This window comes from Rhinatrema bivittatum, chromosome 1 (genome assembly GCF_901001135.1).
Source record: "Rhinatrema bivittatum chromosome 1, aRhiBiv1.1, whole genome shotgun sequence".
NCBI classification, from domain to species: domain Eukaryota; kingdom Metazoa; phylum Chordata; class Amphibia; order Gymnophiona; family Rhinatrematidae; genus Rhinatrema; species Rhinatrema bivittatum.
In genome coordinates, this window is record NC_042615.1 from 693589918 (window position 1) to 693607971 (window position 18054).

Below are 18054 nucleotides of genomic sequence, written 5' to 3' on the forward strand. Positions count from 1 at the left end.
CATAGATGACCCCATTCTAAAATTCCCTTCCTCTTCCAAAGAAGGAGGGCCGGATTATCCTGTCCAGGGCGAAAATCTTTATGGTCATATAGACTGGAGCTAGCATGATACTCTCTCCGCTCGACAAGTCGAACGCTATGCTGGTGCCATAGCGCTAGAGTATCCAAAATAGAAGGAGATAATGCGGTCCCCCGGTCCACTATCCATGTCCTCCTGGGTTGCCAAAGGAGAGATCGCAAAGGAATATCCCCAAATAGCTCCTGATTAATTTGTATCCATTGTTTGGGATTCCTCCCCTTATGCCAATCAACCACTTTTTTGAAATGAGCTGCCCAATAGTATCGGGCGAGTTCCGGGACACCGAGCCCACCCTGTGCCTTAGTCCGAAATAGGACACTCCGGGCCACCCTCGGCCTCCGCCCAGCCCATATGAAATTCATACATTTCCGTTGCCAAAGTTTAAGTTGGGGGGCAGGAACAGGTATGGGAAGAGTTTGAAAGAGATACAACAATTTTGGTAACAAGGACATCTTGAACACCGCCATCCGCCCCATCCAGGAGATGTGGTACCTGCTCCACTCTTCCATTTCCCCAACCAATTTTTTCCATAAAGACCCATAATTAAGAGTGAAGAGATCAGGAGACGCGCTCAATTGCACTCCTAAATACTTGATATGAGAAGAGGCCCATTGAAAGGGAAACAATCCCTTCAAATGTACGACACTTTGTGGGGTGAGATTGATGTTCAAGATCTCCGACTTCTCCCAATTAACCCTGAAACCCGATACCCTGCTAAAGGCATCCATCTTCGATATCAACTGAGTAAGTGAAAGTTCAGGCCTGGTGAGGGTAAGTAAGATATTGTCCGCATAGAGGGAGAGCTTAGACGAGATCCTGCCCATCGTGAGCCCCTGTATATTCTCCTGCTCTCTAATTTTAATGGCAAAGGGCTCTAAGAACAGTGCAAAAAGCAATGGAGAGAGTGGGCAACCCTGCCTGGTTCCTCTGCCAACAGTAAAATTGGGAGAGTATCCACCATTAATCTTTAAACAAGCCTGGGGGTCATTATATAATTGCCTTAACCATTATAAAAAAGAGGCGCCAAAACCCATGCCCTCCAAAGTGCAAAACAGATATGGCCAATGAACCATATCAAACGCCTTTTCGGCGTCTATAGAGAGAGCTATGGCAGGGACCCTATATCGCTTTGCAAACCAAATGCTGTCAAAAATCTTATGCACATTATCCGCAGTTGTCCGTCCCGGGATAAACCCCGACTGGTCCATATGAACAAGCTGCGAAATAAAGCAATTTAACCTTGTGGCCAAAATTTTTGCCAAGAGCTTTACATCTATATTAAGTAAAGAAATAGGCCGGTACGACCCACATAGGGAGGGGTCTCTCCCAGGCTTCAGTAATATGGTGATCCCAGCCGTATTAGTCTGGGGAGATAAAGCTGAACCCGCTCTCAGAGAGTTGAAAAAAGTAAGAAGAATGGGTGCCAATATCGTGGCAAATTGCTTATAAAATCTGGGCGTAAAGCCGTCTAGCCCAGGGGATTTATCTGCTTTAAGAGTGTTAATAGCTTCCGTAACTTCCAATAAAGTAATTTCCTTATCCAGAAATTGCCATTGGACAGCTGTGAGTTCTGGTAGGGGGACATCTGCTAGATACTGAGAGATAGCCTCATCCGAAACCTGGGAGTCCATACTGTACAATTGAGCATAGAATTGAAGGAAGCGCTGTCTAATCGAGGTGTTATCGGTCAGCAAGACTCCATCTGCTCCCTTAATTTTTTGAATAGTAGCTTGGGCTTGCTTACGTTTCAGTGTTTGGGCTAAATACTTCCCCGCTTTATTCCCCCCCTCGAAGAATGTCTCGCCAAGGTTAACTGGTGAGCAATCCGGGCTGAGTCCAGTTGCGCTATCTTATCTTTGGTCTCTTGGATGGCCTGCAGAAGCTTAAGATCAGTGGGGTCACCCATGTGAGAGTGCTCTAAGCCCGTAAGATGCAGTAACAACCCCTGCTGCTCCCCCTCAGTCTGTTTTTTAACAAATGTGGCTCGGGAAATAAACGAGCCACGCAGAACACATTTCAGACACTCCCAAAGAATCCCTGGATCCATCCCCTCTGTATCATTAGTGCGCATGTAGTCCTGAATTTCCCTAGCAATCTGACGTTGGAACTCATTGTCTTCCAATAAGGAATCATTCAAACGCCAGAACCGTTGCCCCTGATCATAATTTTTAATTTGAAGGGTGAACCAAATGGGAGAGTGATCCGACCAAACGATCGGCTCAATATCCACAGCCAGTACCATATTTACTCGCAGCCTATCCACCAAGAACATATCCAATCTAGAGTAACTGCTATGAGGGTGCGAGTAAAATGAATAGCAACGAGACTTGGGATATCTAGAGCGCCAGATATCAATCCCAGAAATCAGGGATTGGATACGTTTTAAGGCTTTCTGAACCGAAAGGGAGTCAGCACTGCGCCCCATTGAATTGTCCAATACGGGTTCAGGGTCGTGTTAAAGTCACCACCTAGGATCACACTCCCTTCTGCTTTAGTGGCAAGAGTATCATACAGGTGAGAGAAGAAAACTTCCTTATGAGAAGTTGGGCCATAGATGGATACAAGGGAGTACAGCTCAGACCCCACTCTAATATTCAATAAGAGATAGCGCCCCTGGGAGTCGGCATGAAAATTCAGTAGCTCATATTGTAAATCCTTTTTGAGAAGGATCCCCACCCCTGCATATTTATTATCTTTAGTGGCTGCAGCCCAGTATTGGTGCGGATATTGGGCATGTTTTAATAAGGCCTCGTACCGTTTTCTGAGGTGCGTCTCCTGGAGATAAATCACATCAGCCTGTAGACGGCCCATTTCCTGAAAAAGGAGCTTACGCTTACGCCCAGAATTTAGGCCCTTGACATTAAGGGAAACAAATTTAATAGTAGCCATGATAATTATAGGGTTCCACCATACCTCGCCGGAGGCACCAGGGGAGCCCGAAGAAGTCTGGTCTTATCAATAGTAGTGGGCCCGTCCTTATAAGCAGACAGAGACATCTCCCCTTTAAGCAAAAGAATCCAAGGCAGACATAGAAAATAGCATACCAACTAATACCCAGTTTGAAACCATCGCGATACCTATGAAGAAATTGAAATCCCCCCTCCCTCCCCCACCCCTTATGAACCTCCTGGGAAGGATACAATCGTTCCCAGCAACTACTGGAGGAAGTACCCATCCTGAAGTGAGAGTGACACCCCCCACCCTTTAAATAGCAAAATTTACTATTGCTTTCGCGGCTAAGTAACTGGATCAGATATAAAGAAGCAAAAATATGAAACCCAAACAACTTGTAAAACCACTGCTGGTAAAGCTGCAACCAACAAAGTAATAGCGCAGAAATGTCTACCGGTAGCCATTACTATGGCAAGGTAACCAGAAAAAGAAAAAGGTTAGATATAAAGTCATAAAAGTCATGGCGGAACGGCTTCCACACGGACATCGCTGGGGTTTCTTCTTAGGCGTTTACCCCCCTTGGGAACCCGCTGCCATCTAGGTGGTTCCGTGCGTCGGCCCTTGGGAACTTTGGGGTCCGAAGTGGGTACCTCCACCATCAAGCCCGCCTCCGCCGCTGCTTGTATTCCATCCTCAAAAGTATGAGCTTTGAAAGATTTCCCCTCCACCTGGAACCAAATGCCAAATGGGAAGAGCCATCTGTACCTTACTTTCGCCGCAGTGAGGGCCATGGTAATGGGCTTAAAAGCAAAGCGCTTCCGCAGGGTAGTGGCAGCCAGGTCCGCATACACTGCAATATCGTGGTCTTCCCACCGCCAAAAGCGTTGCTTGCGCGCCGCAGTAGCAAGTTTGTCCTTATACAGAAATGAATGGAAGCAAACTATGATGTCTCTGGGGGTATTGCCGACCCGAGGCCCCAGCGACCTGTGGGCTCTCTCAATCTGAGTGCTGTGAATGGGCTCCCCACCTTCAGGCGCCTGCTCCCCCAGGATCATAGCGCAAATCCGCTGAATGATTGAAGTACAGTCCTGGTTAGCCTCACCCTCTGGCACCCCTTTAAAGCGCAAGTTACAGCGTCAATTTCTATTTTCGATGTCTTCGAGCTTGTCAGCGAGCTCCGTCTGTCGGGCTTGCAAGGTGGATATATCTTTTTGCTGTGCAGCCCAGCGCTCATCATGTTCGTCCAGGCGCGTGTCCGCCTCCGCCAGCTGGAGTGCCATGGTAGCATGCTCCTCCCTCATCTCCTGCAATGTAAGTGCAAGTTCAGCTTGAAAAGATTTGATATCCGTACGAAGCTCCGTGAACCACGAGCGCATTTCCGCTCGAAGCGAAGAGTCCTCATTCATATCGGGCGGTGCGCACACCCACTCCTCCGTATGCAGCTGCCCCGTGTCCGCCGGCATTTTGTGCGCCGCTGTCTCCGCCGCTTCCCCGGGCTTATTATACGAAAATTGTTGTAAATCAGGGGAAGATTTTTTCGCCGCCATGTGGCCCCCGTATTCCGCTTCCGAATTTGTACAGTGGTTGGTAAAAGCGCCGCGATTAATGCAAGAGTTTCACCGAAAAACACCGACGGGTGAGGAGCCCCGTTCTCAAGCGTCCAGCATGGGAAGTGACGTCACTTCCTCCGGCATTTTGGAAAATTTCTAATCCTAATATTTGTATCTCTCAATTCATTTTGTAGCAACTCCAATCTTTTATTTATTAATGTTTCTCCTTTTATAATGGAATTTTGAACAGATTCCATTTTATTTACTTTCTCTTCAACATGAGCCATTCTCTTTGTCTGTTCTGCGGCAACCTTTTTTAAGTTAGAGAAAGAATCCTGAGTTGCTTTTAAGCCTTCTGATATTACCATAAGAGAATTTTGGAGAGTGGAAATGGCAAACCATAAAGATTCCATCGTTATATTTTTGGGTTTTTCCAACGGTTTTAAAGTAGGGAAGGGTGTCTGTTGAAGCACAATATTTAAATCTTCAATATCTCTAGATAAACCCGGTGGCGTTTCCAGGATAATTCCTTCTCCTCCTATGGCACCTTGGCTTTCAGAGGGTTCCCCTCCCCCCTCTGGGGTAGATGCCGTTGCATCGCCCTCTATGTTAGGAACCAAGTTCTCTTCTAGCAAGTCCACTTCAGATGTATTCACCCCGACTAACACCTTCCATTGTTGGGCAAGTTCTGAGCTTGCTGATGGGTTCCCAAATGGGGGGGAGGGCATAAGCGGTGCTCCAGGGCTTAGAGATGTTTCACCCACTAGCGGCGGCATCTGCTCAACGGTCATCGCAAGCGCGGGATTCTCTGGAGTTCTGACTGCCTGAGGGTAGAACTCCGTGATTGAAGACTGTAACATCGGCGGGTTGGGAGTACCCGAAGAACATTCCCTCACCCTGCCTTTTCTTTTTGTATGCGGCATAGTCCCCTTCACAGGAAACAGCAAGGTAACCTTTTCTGAAATCAATCGCGGGAGCTCCAACTCTACGTGATCTCAGGTCGACGCCATCTTGGATCTCTCGACCTCTCATAATTTTAAACATCTCTATCATATCCCCCCTCAGCCGTCTCTTCTCCAAGATGAAAAGTCCTAACCTCTTTAGTCTTTCCTCATAAGGGAGCTGTTCCATTCCCCTTATCATTTTGGTATCCCTTCTCTGTACCTTCTCCATCGCAATTATATCTTTTTTGAGATGCGGCGACCAGAATTGTACACAATATTCAAGGTGCGATCTCAACATGGAGTGATACAGAGGCATTATGATATTTTCCGTTTTATTCACCATTCCCTTTCTAATAATTCCCAACATTCTGTTTGCTTTTTTGACTGCCGCAGCACACTGAACCGATGATTTCAATGTGTTATCCACTATGACGCCTAGATCTCTTTCTTGGGTTGTAGCATCTAATATGGAACCCAACATTGTGTAATTATAGCATGGGTTATTTTTTCCTTATTGCATCACCTTGCACTTATCCACATTAAATTTCATCTGCCATTTGGATGCCCAATTTTCCAGTCTCTGCAATTTATCACAATCTGCTTGTGATTTAACTACTCTGAACAATTTTGTGTCATCTGCAAATTTGATTACCTCACTTGTCTTATTTCTTTCCAGAGCATTTATAAATATATTGAAAAGTAAGGGTTCCAATACAGATCCCTGAGGCACTTCACTGTCCACTCTCTTCCACTGAGAAAATTGTCCATTTAATCCTACTCTGTTTCCTGTCTTTTAGCCAGTTTGCAATCCACGAAAGGACATCACCACCTATCCCATGACTTTTTACTTTTCCTAGAAGCCTCTCATGAGGAACTTTGTCAAACGCCTTCTGAAAATCCAAATATACTACATCTACTGGTTCACCTTTATCCACATGTTTATTAACTCCTTCAAAAAAAAGTGAAGCAGATTTGTGAGGCAAGACTTGCCTTGGGTAAAGCCATGCTGACTTTGTTCCATTAAACCATGTCTTTCTATATGTTCTATGATTTTGATGTTTAGAACACTTTCCACTATTTTTCCTGGCACTGAAGTCAGGCTAACCGGTCTGTAGTTTCCCGGATCACCCCTGGAGCCCTTTTTAAATATTGGGGTTACATTTGCTATCCTCCAGTCTTCAGGTACAATGGATGATTTTAATGATAGGTTACAAATTTTTACTATTAGGTCTGAAATTTCATTTTTTAGTTCCTTCAGAACTCTGGGGTGTATACCATCCAGTCCAGGTGATTTACTACTCTTCAATCAGGTCTACCACATCTTCTAGGTTCACCATGATTTGATTCAGTCCATCTGAATCATTAGGATCTACTCCTCCAGGGGGGAGGAGTTAGCAATCTGTTAGGATCTGCTATGCTGATGGGAGGTGCAAGCAGATGGAAGTAGCAATCTGTTATGATATAGCCTGCTGAGTTGGCAGTCTGTACCAGTGGAGTGCTAGACAAGGTACTAGCTGGAATGTAAATAGGTGAATCCTTGGACCGATGGCAGATGACAGTGCCCCCAGGAGGATATCCTGAGAGGGACCACCGGCTAGGCTGGGGTATGGAGACAGACATAGATAGTTCTTTTATTAGACAGGTAGTAGAACCATCAGAGATGGCAGTAGTGAGCTGATATGCCCAGCAGGGCTGAAGTCCCTCAGGTAATGGAACCACGATTCCAGGGTAGCTGAGCTGTAGAGAAAACTGTAGATAGTGAATAGACATGCTGTGTACATAGTCAGTACATAGATGATAACTCACATAAGGTCTTGAGAAAGCTCAGTAGCTGGAAAGGGTTAGGCCCTCGAGAAGCGAGTACCTGGTTCCAGGGAAAGCTCTGAGAGAGCATGATAACTCACAATTGTCTGTACCTGCGATAGCTTCTAGACCAGGGGTCAGGAACCTTTTTGGCTGAGAGAGCCATAAACGCCACATATTTTAAAATGTAATTCCATGAGAGCCATACAATATGTTTAAAACTAATACAAGTAAATGTGTGCATTTTATGTAAGATCACACTTTTAAAGTACAATAAGTCTCTGAAAATATTACACCAGGCCTTAAGACACCAATACATCTCCTATTAGGAAAACGGACCAAGTCAGGCTGCTATAGAGTCCTACACAGAAACTACACGCCAGCAGAAAACCTCACCTGAATCACGTGCTGTCCCTCACCTAACATAGAATAAAGAGACCAAAACGCATAACAAGAAGCATGCAGACAAAAACTGAATTGGAAACTGCAACAAGCCAGAGTCTCTGTATGCAGTGTAACAAAGGAAAAAAGAAACATCACACATCCTTATAAAACAAATCAAGAAATATAAAATCATCAGCAGTAAAACTGTACTAACAAAAAGAACATATTTCGAAACAGCTGATGAGTGGAATATCCAATAATTAAAAACTCATATAAAACATTTCCAGATACCAACAAAATATTTCAAAATAGCAGACACAAAGATCCAGTAATGAAAAATAATAAGGATACAAAAATTTTTTTGCTCTGCATACCTGGGAACGTTTGATATCCAGGTGTCCTGAGATTGTTCTGAATTAGCAGGAGGTGGGGTGGTTTGCTTGGAACTTTCTCCTCTCTCAGTCACATACCAGCGCTCTCTCTCACACTGGCTCTCAATGACACACCTATACACACATGCTCTCAGTCACTCACATATACAAATGTTTTTTCTCTCTCACTTATATAGGCTCTTAATTACACATTTACACACATGCTGTCTATCTTTTCACGCTTACACACACACAGGCTTTCAATCACATAAATACATGCTGTCTTTTTCTCTCACACACAGACTCTCATTCACATGCTTACAAACATGTCCTCTCTTTCTCTCATTTACACACAGGCTCTCAATCACATACTCCCTCACCTAAATCAGCTCTCAATCACACACATACACACATGGTCTCTCTCTCTCATTTAAACACAGGCTCTCAATCACATACTCACATGCTCCCTCACCTAAATCAGCTCTCAATCACACAGACACACATGGTCTCTCTCTCTCTCATTTAAACACAGGCTCTCAATCACATACTCACATGCTCCATCACCTAAACCAGCTGTCAGACACACATGATCTCTCTCTTACTTATACACACAGGTTCTTAATCATACATACACATGATCTCTCTCACACACAAAGGATCTCAATCATACACACATACTCTTTCAAACAAACAGGTTTTCAATTACAAACTTACACATACAGGTTCCCAATGGTAAACTTACATTCATGCTCTCTCTCTCACAGGCAGGATCTCAATCACAGACATACTCTCTTTCACATATACAGGCTCTCAATCATTCACATACATGCAATCTCTCACTCACACACACAGGATCTCAAACACACATGCTTGCTCGCTCATTCATTCACTCTCTCTCTCCCCCTTCCCCCCTCCCCCCCGGGAACTCACGGCAGCAGCAGCCACCTCCCAACACTAACCTCCTTCATTTTCAGCCCTCGCGGAGGCGAAGGCGGAGTCCCATCGGCCGCGGTTGAAGATTTTCATTTTCCTCCGAGCCGCGCTGCAGTCTTCTTCCCGGACACTAGCGTGCCTGCGCGGGTCTTCCCGCGCAGGCACCCGATGCTCTCCACTTCCTCTTCCGGGCCGCGGGAAGAAGAGAGCACCGGCGTGCTCTCTTCTTCCCGCGGCCCGGAAGAGGAAGTGGAGAGCATCGGGTGCCTGCGCGGGAAGACCCGCGCAGGCACCCGATGACTCCAGCGCTGGCACCCGGCTGACACCCGATGACTCCCGCGCAGGCACCCGGATGACTCCAGTCGGCGTGCTCTCTTCTCCTCCCCCCCGCGGCCCGGAAGAGGAAGTGGTGAGCATCGGGTGCCTGCGCGGAAGAAGAGACCACGCTAGTGTGGTCTCTTCTTCCCGCGCAGGCACCCGATGCTCTCCACTTCCTCTTCCGGGCCGCGGGGGGGGGAGGGGAGGAGAAGAGAGCACGCTGGTGCCGCTGACTCCAGCTGTCCTGCCGCGTTCCGCCCGGGCTGACAGCATTTTAAGCCCGGGCGGCGGAGGACCGGGGAGCAGCTGGGTCAGCGGGGAACCGCGAAGTATGGCGACACTTGTCTGCGAGCCAGATGCAGCCCTCAAAAGAGCCATATCTGGCTCGCGAGCCATGGGTTCCCGACCCCTGTTCTAGACAATAGAGAATCTTCAGAGTGTTTAGGAACAAGGGCCCTCGAGGAGCGAGTACCGGTTCCTATCTGTAATCTGAAATATTAACTCACAATGTCCGTATCTGCGATCGCTTCCAGGCAGTAGAGAATCTTCAGAGGGTTGAGGAACATGAGCCCTTGAGGAGCGGGTACCCCTGGTAAGTCCGAGGAAGCAGAGTAGCTTGGACTAATCTGTAGTGAGTCAGAACCAAAGTCTGAATTCATGTCCTGATTCGTAGTCCTTGCTAACTCAATCTGTTAGCGAAAGCAAAGACCTTTTATGTTGGAAGCGGATGACGTCAATACGGGGGGACGCCCCTGAGGTTCGCGCCCTTGCTGGTACATACTTCGGAGCGCGCGTGCGCTACATCATCAGGAGCATGGTGGATCTGCAGCATCGAGCTGGCCCGGGGATGCTGGGGAGAAGCAGCAAGGAGACGCTGCGGCAGTAAGCCATCCATCAGACCCGGAGGGAGTCGCCACAAAGGTAGAGAGGGTGGAGCGAGAGCGAAGAGCAGGCACGAACGCAACACCCTTATGGCTAAAATTTAGCTGAATGATATAGGGGTGTTCCTGTGGTCATTCTGGGGCACAGCCACGTTAACAAGTTAACTTAGCTGATTTTCAGCTATATCTGGTTGCTAGCTAGATAACTTTAGGTTAAGTGGCACAGTGTTCTAAAAAGAAAAGTGAACTGCGGGCCTGCAGTCCAATTCCCGTATTTTCACCCAATATTTTACAATTTCTGCCAGGCTTAGAACTCCCACCGCCCCAAACCTCACCAAAAGCCCATAATCAAGAAATGTGATGGGGTCTGCTGGGCAATCTTCCCCCACCCTCTCCCTGATTTGGCAGATATTGTTAAGTAAGGGCCCTTGCTCCCCCTTCCCCTTCCCCAACCCTGATCCTTCCACCCACTCAGTATCTTCACATATCTTGTCTTTGTGTTGTGATGGCAATGCTAGTAGCGTGATTGCAAAGGATTTCAACATCACTATTTAACAATGCCGAGAGCTACAGAGATCGCACCATGAGCAATGTGATCCTGGCACAGGACAGATATTTGAGGATACCAAGTTGGTGGGAGGATTAGGTTTGAGGTGAAGGATGGAGGGAGGAGGGGAGTTGTCTTTATTGGCAATATCTGCCAAGTTGAGGTGGAGGAATTCACCTAGTGGACCCCACCACATTTCTTGATTAAGAGCTATTGAAGGCCTGGCGGGGCCATTTATAAAATATTCGGTAGGGATATGGGAATCAGGCCACATATTTCACTTTTTTCTGCTTTACATCATTGTGCCGCTTAATTGGCTTTATTCTTTTGAGTAGCTGATTAAGTCTAAAGTTATCTAGCTATCTTTAGTCCGATAACTTTAAGGCTAATCAGTGATGTTCTAAAGATGGCTGGTTAAGTTTAAAGTTATCCAGCTAAAATTAGATGGATAACTTTATTCGGGGATATCCAGCGGGACGTTTATCCCGCTAAATATCCAGGATAACTTATCCAGCTAACATTAGTTGGATGTTAGCTGTTCAAAGCTTTTTGAATATTGCTTTCTCTGTACCTCAACAGGAAGAATGGTTTCATGGCCTGATATAGGTGTTTTATATTCCACCTTTTGTGACTGTTCAGCCACTTCAAAGTGGCAAATCCACGCATATGACTGTGTGCAGATTTATGATAGTATTTTGTAATATGCATGTATCAGAATTGTGCATATTATAAAATACCCATATTGTTACCCTTGAATATACGTGTGTATGTATGCTTATGTGTGAATACATTCAGTGCATTGAAAGTGCATACTTTCCTACCTATTTGAAAAAACATATGTGCGCATATTTTGCGTGAGAAAATAAAGTAGGATTTACTCGTGTAAATTGGTGTATTTTAAAACATGCACGTCAAGGAAATCACCAGTTTTACCAATGATTCCACCAGTTTGCACAGTCCTTCTCCAGGTCATTGAGACCCTCCTGGTTCATCCCACGGTTCTCCAAGACCTCCCAGCCAGCCAACAGTACACAATAAACATGTTCAATATCACTTATGAAAGAAAATTAGCAGGTGATAATTACACAAATAAATTTGAAAATCTACGTGTGCAAATGTCTTTGAAAATAGCAACCTAGGTGCGTAAATGTTGGCCCTGCCCCGGAATACCCCTAGACCAGAGCTTTCCAAAGTGTGTGTCGCGACACTTTGTTGTGTCGCCTGAGGTGTGCCGGTGTGTCGCGCAAGCCCGGTGCACGTGACACACCGGCAAGTGGGAGCCAATGCAGCCGCCGGTGGAGCTCATCCCACTGGCGGCTGAGCAGTAAAATATCGCTGTGCTGTGTGCCGCACACAGCAGGAAGATCGGCAAGGCACGGCCCGAAGAAGAAAAAGGTCACATCGAGACGTGCAGGTGCTCCTCCTCCTTCCTGCCCATGCGGCCCCGGAAGAAAAATGTTGCCGGAGCCGCACGGGCAGAAAGGGGGAGGAGCGTCAGCCGCGTCCAGAAGAGGAGCAGCAGCGTTGTTGCAGCGGGGAGAGAAGAGGAGGAGGAGGCCCGGTAGCAGGGTCGCCGCCGCGATCGGCCCGAGAAGATCAGGGCCGCTTCAGAGCCCATCCTGCAGCGACCCGTGAAGAGGAGGCCCAGAGGTAAGAGAGCGGCTGAGGGCCCGTAGAGTGCGTGTGTGAGGTGAGTTGAGCGATTGTGTGCGTGTATGAGGTGAGTTGAGCGATTGTGTGCGTCTGTGAGCTGAGTTGAGCGATTGTGTGCGTCTGTGAGCTGAGTTGAGAGATTGTGTGTGGGAGTGAGGACCTGAATGTTTGCAGAGACAGCATGTGAGAGAGCCTGTGTGTGTGTGTGAGAGAGACAGCATGTGACAGTGAGAGCCTGTGTGTATGAATGATTGTATGAGAGAGAGCATGTGACAGTGAGAGTCTGTGCTTGAGCAAGACAGCATGTGGGAACGAGAGAGAGCCTGGGTGTGTGAGAGTCAGACAGCATGTGCAAGAGAGAGACTGTATGAATGATTGTATGAGAGAGAGCATGTGAGTGTGTGAGAGAGAAAGCATGTGAGAATGAGAACCTGACTGAATGTTTGAGGGAAGAAGATAGATTGAGAGAAAAGAAATAGAAAAAAAGACAATATGAAAGGAATTGGCAAAAAAAATAAGAAAGGGGAGGTGGAACAAAAAAGCCTGTGACCAACCGATTAGAAAACTAAGATCAGACAGCAAAGGTAAAAAAAAAGAAATAAATTACTTTTTACTGATTGGCACATGTAATCTTTGGTAATGTGCAAGAGAAGCACTTTCTCTATGCTGATTTCACAATGTACGAGATCAACATGGAGGAAGTGGAAACCCACGGGGCCTGCACAGAGGAGGCAGCAGAATGGGCTTCAGTGCCAATAGCAGCAATCAGCGCCTCCCCAATAGCCATGCGGCAGCAGTGACAGTGGCAGCAGAGGAATGAGAGAGGCTCCGAGGTTGCTGGCAAAAGAAAGAGAGGGGGTTTGCCTTTAGTGTGTGCCTGCCTGAGGGTGTGTCTGTGTATGAGAATGTATGGGTGTCTTCCTGGGGTTTTTATGTGTGAGAATAGGTGCCGGCCTGTGTGTGGTGTATGTGTGTGTGAGAATGAATTGGTGCCTGCCTGGGGGTCTGTGTGTGTGAGAATGAATGTGTGCATGCCTGAGGGAGTGGTGTGAAATTGAATGGAAGCCTGCCTGGGGGTCAGTTTCAGTGTGTGAGAATGACTGGGAGCTTGCCTGGGTGTGTGTGTTTGTGTGTATGTGAGAGAGCCAGACAGAGTATGTATGAGAAAATCCAGGGGAGTAAGAGTTTGTGTGGGGGTGTGTGTGTGGAGGGAGAGAGAGTGTCTTAGAGCTTGAGAGTGTGTCAGTGTCTGTGAGAGCGAGAGGTTATGGTGGGTATAAGAGCATGAATGTGTATGTATGTGACAGTATATGTGTGAGAGAGAATGGAAATGTGAGCATGTGTGAGAGAGAGAGGATAACCTCCTAATCCTTGACAATATCAGGGTGACTGGAAATCAAGAGCTCCCACGTATGGACAGCAGGGGCTTTTTAAAATCCTTATTAGTTTTAATTATTGGGTGTTATTTGATATATGTGCTGTTTTGAAATATTTTATTGGTGTTTAGGAAATTGTAAAAAATGTATATGATTTTAATGAATAGAAATTCTATTTATCAGTAGTTTTAAAATATTCTTTTATTAGTATGGTTTTACTATTATAACTGATGCTTTATGTTTCTTGATTTTATTTGTTTTATGAGGAATGATGGTTCTGTTTTTCCATTATTAATACACAGAGTCTGGCTTCTTGGGGTTTCCATTTCAGTTTTTGTCTAATTTGTGCTCCTTTATTTTGTATTCTGTATTTGATGAGGGTCTGTCTCTGCTCTGTGTGTGTGACCATGATGAGAAATTCGCTAGCATAGGGATCTATAGCAATCGGGTTTGTTTTGTTTCCTCAGTAGGTGGTGTATTGGTATTCTAGGACCCAGTATAATATTTACCCTTGCTTTTTCACAGGTAGGGTTATTGTTGTTAGAGTCCTTGGTGTTATTACTGTTATGTTATGATGGGGTTGCAGTATAGATTTTGAGTGTCTTTTTTTTTTGCGAGGTTTTATTTTCGTTCACAATGTGCCTGGCAGTGGAAGGTGTTTGTGCTGCTGTTACTGTGAGGTGACACCAGAATTTGAAAACATCTTTTAGTATGATGAGCTGTAAGGGAAACATTCAAGCTCCATTGTTTTGGGGGAATTTCAGTGGATGCACAGAGTTACAGAACTGGAGGTGCAGGATTTATATTGACATTCTGTCCCTTCCTATAAATTCCAGTCTTCACTCTCATAGCCATATAGAATTAGTTGAATGAGGCTATCAAATAATTTTATAGTGTGAAACTGGCCAGCTTTTTAAAATTACGCAGAAGACCCTTTGGACTTTCTTATTAACACCAAATATTCAAATCTGTGTTCATCCCATCAAGCTCATATATCTCATTAAAGAGGTAAATTGAATAACACAATAACTTTGTTTTATTATTGTTACTCATAAATTATAACAATAACATTAATCTTGGAATATTATATATTTTTAATATAAATGAAAGATTTTCACAAGATAGGTTGTGTTGTGAAACATTTTATTATGTATATATTTAAGGAAACATACATAAATTGTCGAAATACATTTTGTTCATTTAACCTTTAACCTCTGGTTTGCTAGTAGACTGAATTACTGTGTCCCGAAATTATGTTTGTCTAAAAAGTGTGTCACCAACATGAAAAGTTTGGAAAGCTCTGCCCTAGACTGTCCCCTTTTTGTGTGTATATGAGCAAGTGAAAGCAAATATATGTGCATATGTTTGAGGTTTATAAAATAGCCTGACATGGGTATATGTTAATTTTTACAAGTGTAACTCTTTGAAAATTCACCCCTAAGTTTGTACCTGAGCAATACATGGTGAAGTGATTTGCCCAAGGTCATGAGAAGCATCAGCAAGATTTGAACCTTGGCTTCTCTGGGTTGCAGCCCACTGCTTTAACTCCTAAGCTCCTCCTCATCTCAGCAATTGTAAAATAATCATGTGAATGGCTCACTGACCAACTATAGGTATTAAGTAGCTTGACTAGGATTATCATGTCCTTTCCATGCACTGGTCAGCACATTGTACCCTCAAATTTAATTTACTGGGCTAAAATTAAAAGACCTTCCCTGTACATTGTATCCTTTCCCCTATTCACTCCATTGACATGTATGTACCTCCTGCACCACACTTCATGCATCTAACAAAGTGGACTCTTGTCCTTGAAAGCTTATGCCTCAGAATTATTAGTTTGTTATTCTCTGTCCCGAGCTTTTTTGGAAAAGGCAAGACTATAAGTGAAAAATTAAATGAATTGAAGTAAATAAATCTTTTAGTCTATAAGGTGCCACCAGCCTGTGTGTAATTTTTTTATGCTACAGACTAACACAGCTACCCCTCTGGAAGCCTCTTCATTTTTGGTGGAATTCCATTTCGAGCAGGGAGAGGGCCAGGGATAGAGGATGGAAAGAGTGGGGCCAGAGTATAGGAAAGGGGGAAGGGGGAATGCCGTCCTGCAAGCTGTGGCTGGGTGGGATTGGCCTTCTGCATTTTGGAACATTTGCCCAAATTTAAGAATTGACAAAGATTTACTGAGCTTTTTGTAGAAATTTTGGCTTGTAATTTTTTTTTCCTATGGCATTTTTTCTTTCCCGAAGTTGCAGGAAATTAAATCCTTGAGCAAAAGATGCTGTATGAAAATTGTGCAAGCACATTGGCTTGTTGCACCTTGTCACCCTACTTTTGCTAAACTTATATATGGCCCTAAGGTATCTAATCTAAAAATTTCCCAAAGTCAAATATGTGACAATACTCATCTGAAAGGCATTTTTTTTATCTTGCTGCAAAATAAGTATTCATGTCAACCTGGAGATATTTGGCTCTGTCCTTTAGAGAATCACCCATGTGCATAATTTTTTGTACATCTCCGAATTTCACAAAATTGAAGCCTAAACATATCTACATCCGTTCTTGGGGTGATTTTTATGAAAGCCCCGCATGAAACTTCTATATTGTTTGGCTTTAAAAGTTGATCAAATAGCAGGTTAATTGTGTGGGTTTTTTTGTATCAGATTCAATACGGGCTCTTGAAATATCGCATTTTTAGTAATTAGTATATCATTGTCTTGCCAGTGAGCATACTGACCATCAACTGATTTGAATAGCTTCAGTAAAGGGTTTTTTTTTTTACCTCCGTGAAGGTCTAATTTTCTTGAACACATTATTGGCCGGAATCCTCCATTTATCCCACAGAATACGTATGTCAGGAACATGGCCATGCAAGCTTTATTACATTGTCCTGCCAGCACACCTCAGCCTTGTTTTGGAGGTATCACTATTAAAAGGAAGATAATTAAGATTCTGTACTTACTAAGCACTTGTTCTTTCTTTTGAGATTGCCAGTGAGGGTGCCAATTAATGCCTATTGCAATGGTGATTTTATAGTCATGGTTTGATAACCTGTGGCTGGGATGTGGACTGGTTCCACCAGCACAAATAGAGTTCAGATTTTTTGTTTGGCATTTTTTTTCATTGCTCGCTTGTCACATTGAGTACTCACTTTACTATGGAACTATATGCTTTAAGCCAAGGATGGGAAGCAAGTTTAATAATCATTTTTTGTTTTCAACATTACCTATTCTGTGGATTGAACTAGTAAGTGAGCTTCTATAGTCTGAAGGACTTTGGAAACCAAAATGTTTAATAAAAGAAGTCAGTGTCTATTAATATTATTTAATATTGAATTACTGTTTTCCATATTTTTCAGGTTTTGCTGATCTTTGCAAAAGAAGACAGCCAGAGTGATGGCTTCTGGTGGGCTTGTGATAGAGCTGGATATAGATGTAATATTGCCCGAACACCAGAGTCGGCACTTGAATGCTTTTTAGATAAGCATCATGAAATTATTATTATAGACCACAGGCAATCTCGCTACTTTGATGCAGAAGCAGCTTGCAGGTAAATTTATCAGAGGTCTCATGTAACTTGGTAAACACAATTCAATCAAATGTTATCATTGTGCTGAATAATGCCTTGATGAAATGGAGGAAGGGGTTTCAGCTCCCACAAAATTATGTCGTGATAACAGATCTGAGATCACAGTCAGCCAGCAAACACATGGTAATTGAGTTGCATTTCAAGAAATAATGTCCTGTGTAATAAGGTTGTTAGGAGCTGTTTGATTTGATAGAGGCAAAATGCTTACTTTACCCTCCAGGGCCTTATTTGACTGATAACCAAGTCATACAGTGCACCATTTTATGTTGTATAAATCTTGCCAGTAAGAAGAAGCAGAAAGAAATGTCAAACATTCCAACTATATTTGGGGATGCAAAGTAGGTTAGTGGGTATTAAGAGGATCATTTGTTTTATTAATTAATATTGTTGGAATTGGGGAAAAAGCTCTGTCTTGCCTCAATGAGAGTGGGGTAGATTTGAGTTATGGGCCTAGCTATTAACACTTGTTATATTTTTTATGCATTTTTACTTTTGGGGGCGAATTTTGAAATAACTGGATTTTTTTTTCTTGGTAATGGTAAATTTCCCAAGACATTTACAGGCATAAAACATGGCATTTTGCGCATAAGTAGCTGTTATAATGTAGCGCAATGCTCTATGCGCCACACTCAAATCTCGTGCATACTTTAATACGCACTGGCGATAGGCATTTTTGAGAGTGGAGCTGGGACTTGTGCATGCCTTTTAATTTTCAAAAGTATGTGCATAAATTAGTCTGTGC

The 18054-nt window shown here is 44.2% G+C and overlaps 1 protein-coding gene across 2 annotated transcripts in view; it reads left to right on the forward strand.

The window, feature by feature from the left end:
- PDE8B (phosphodiesterase 8B) overlaps positions 1-18054 on the forward strand; it is a 382442-nt gene that overhangs the window by 132989 nt on the left and 231399 nt on the right. For both annotated transcript variants that reach the window (XM_029575379.1, XM_029575388.1), the window contains exon 3: positions 17083-17273. In XM_029575379.1, coding sequence (XP_029431239.1) covers positions 17083-17273 — 191 coding nt within the window. The remainder of the gene's footprint in view (positions 1-17082; positions 17274-18054) is intronic.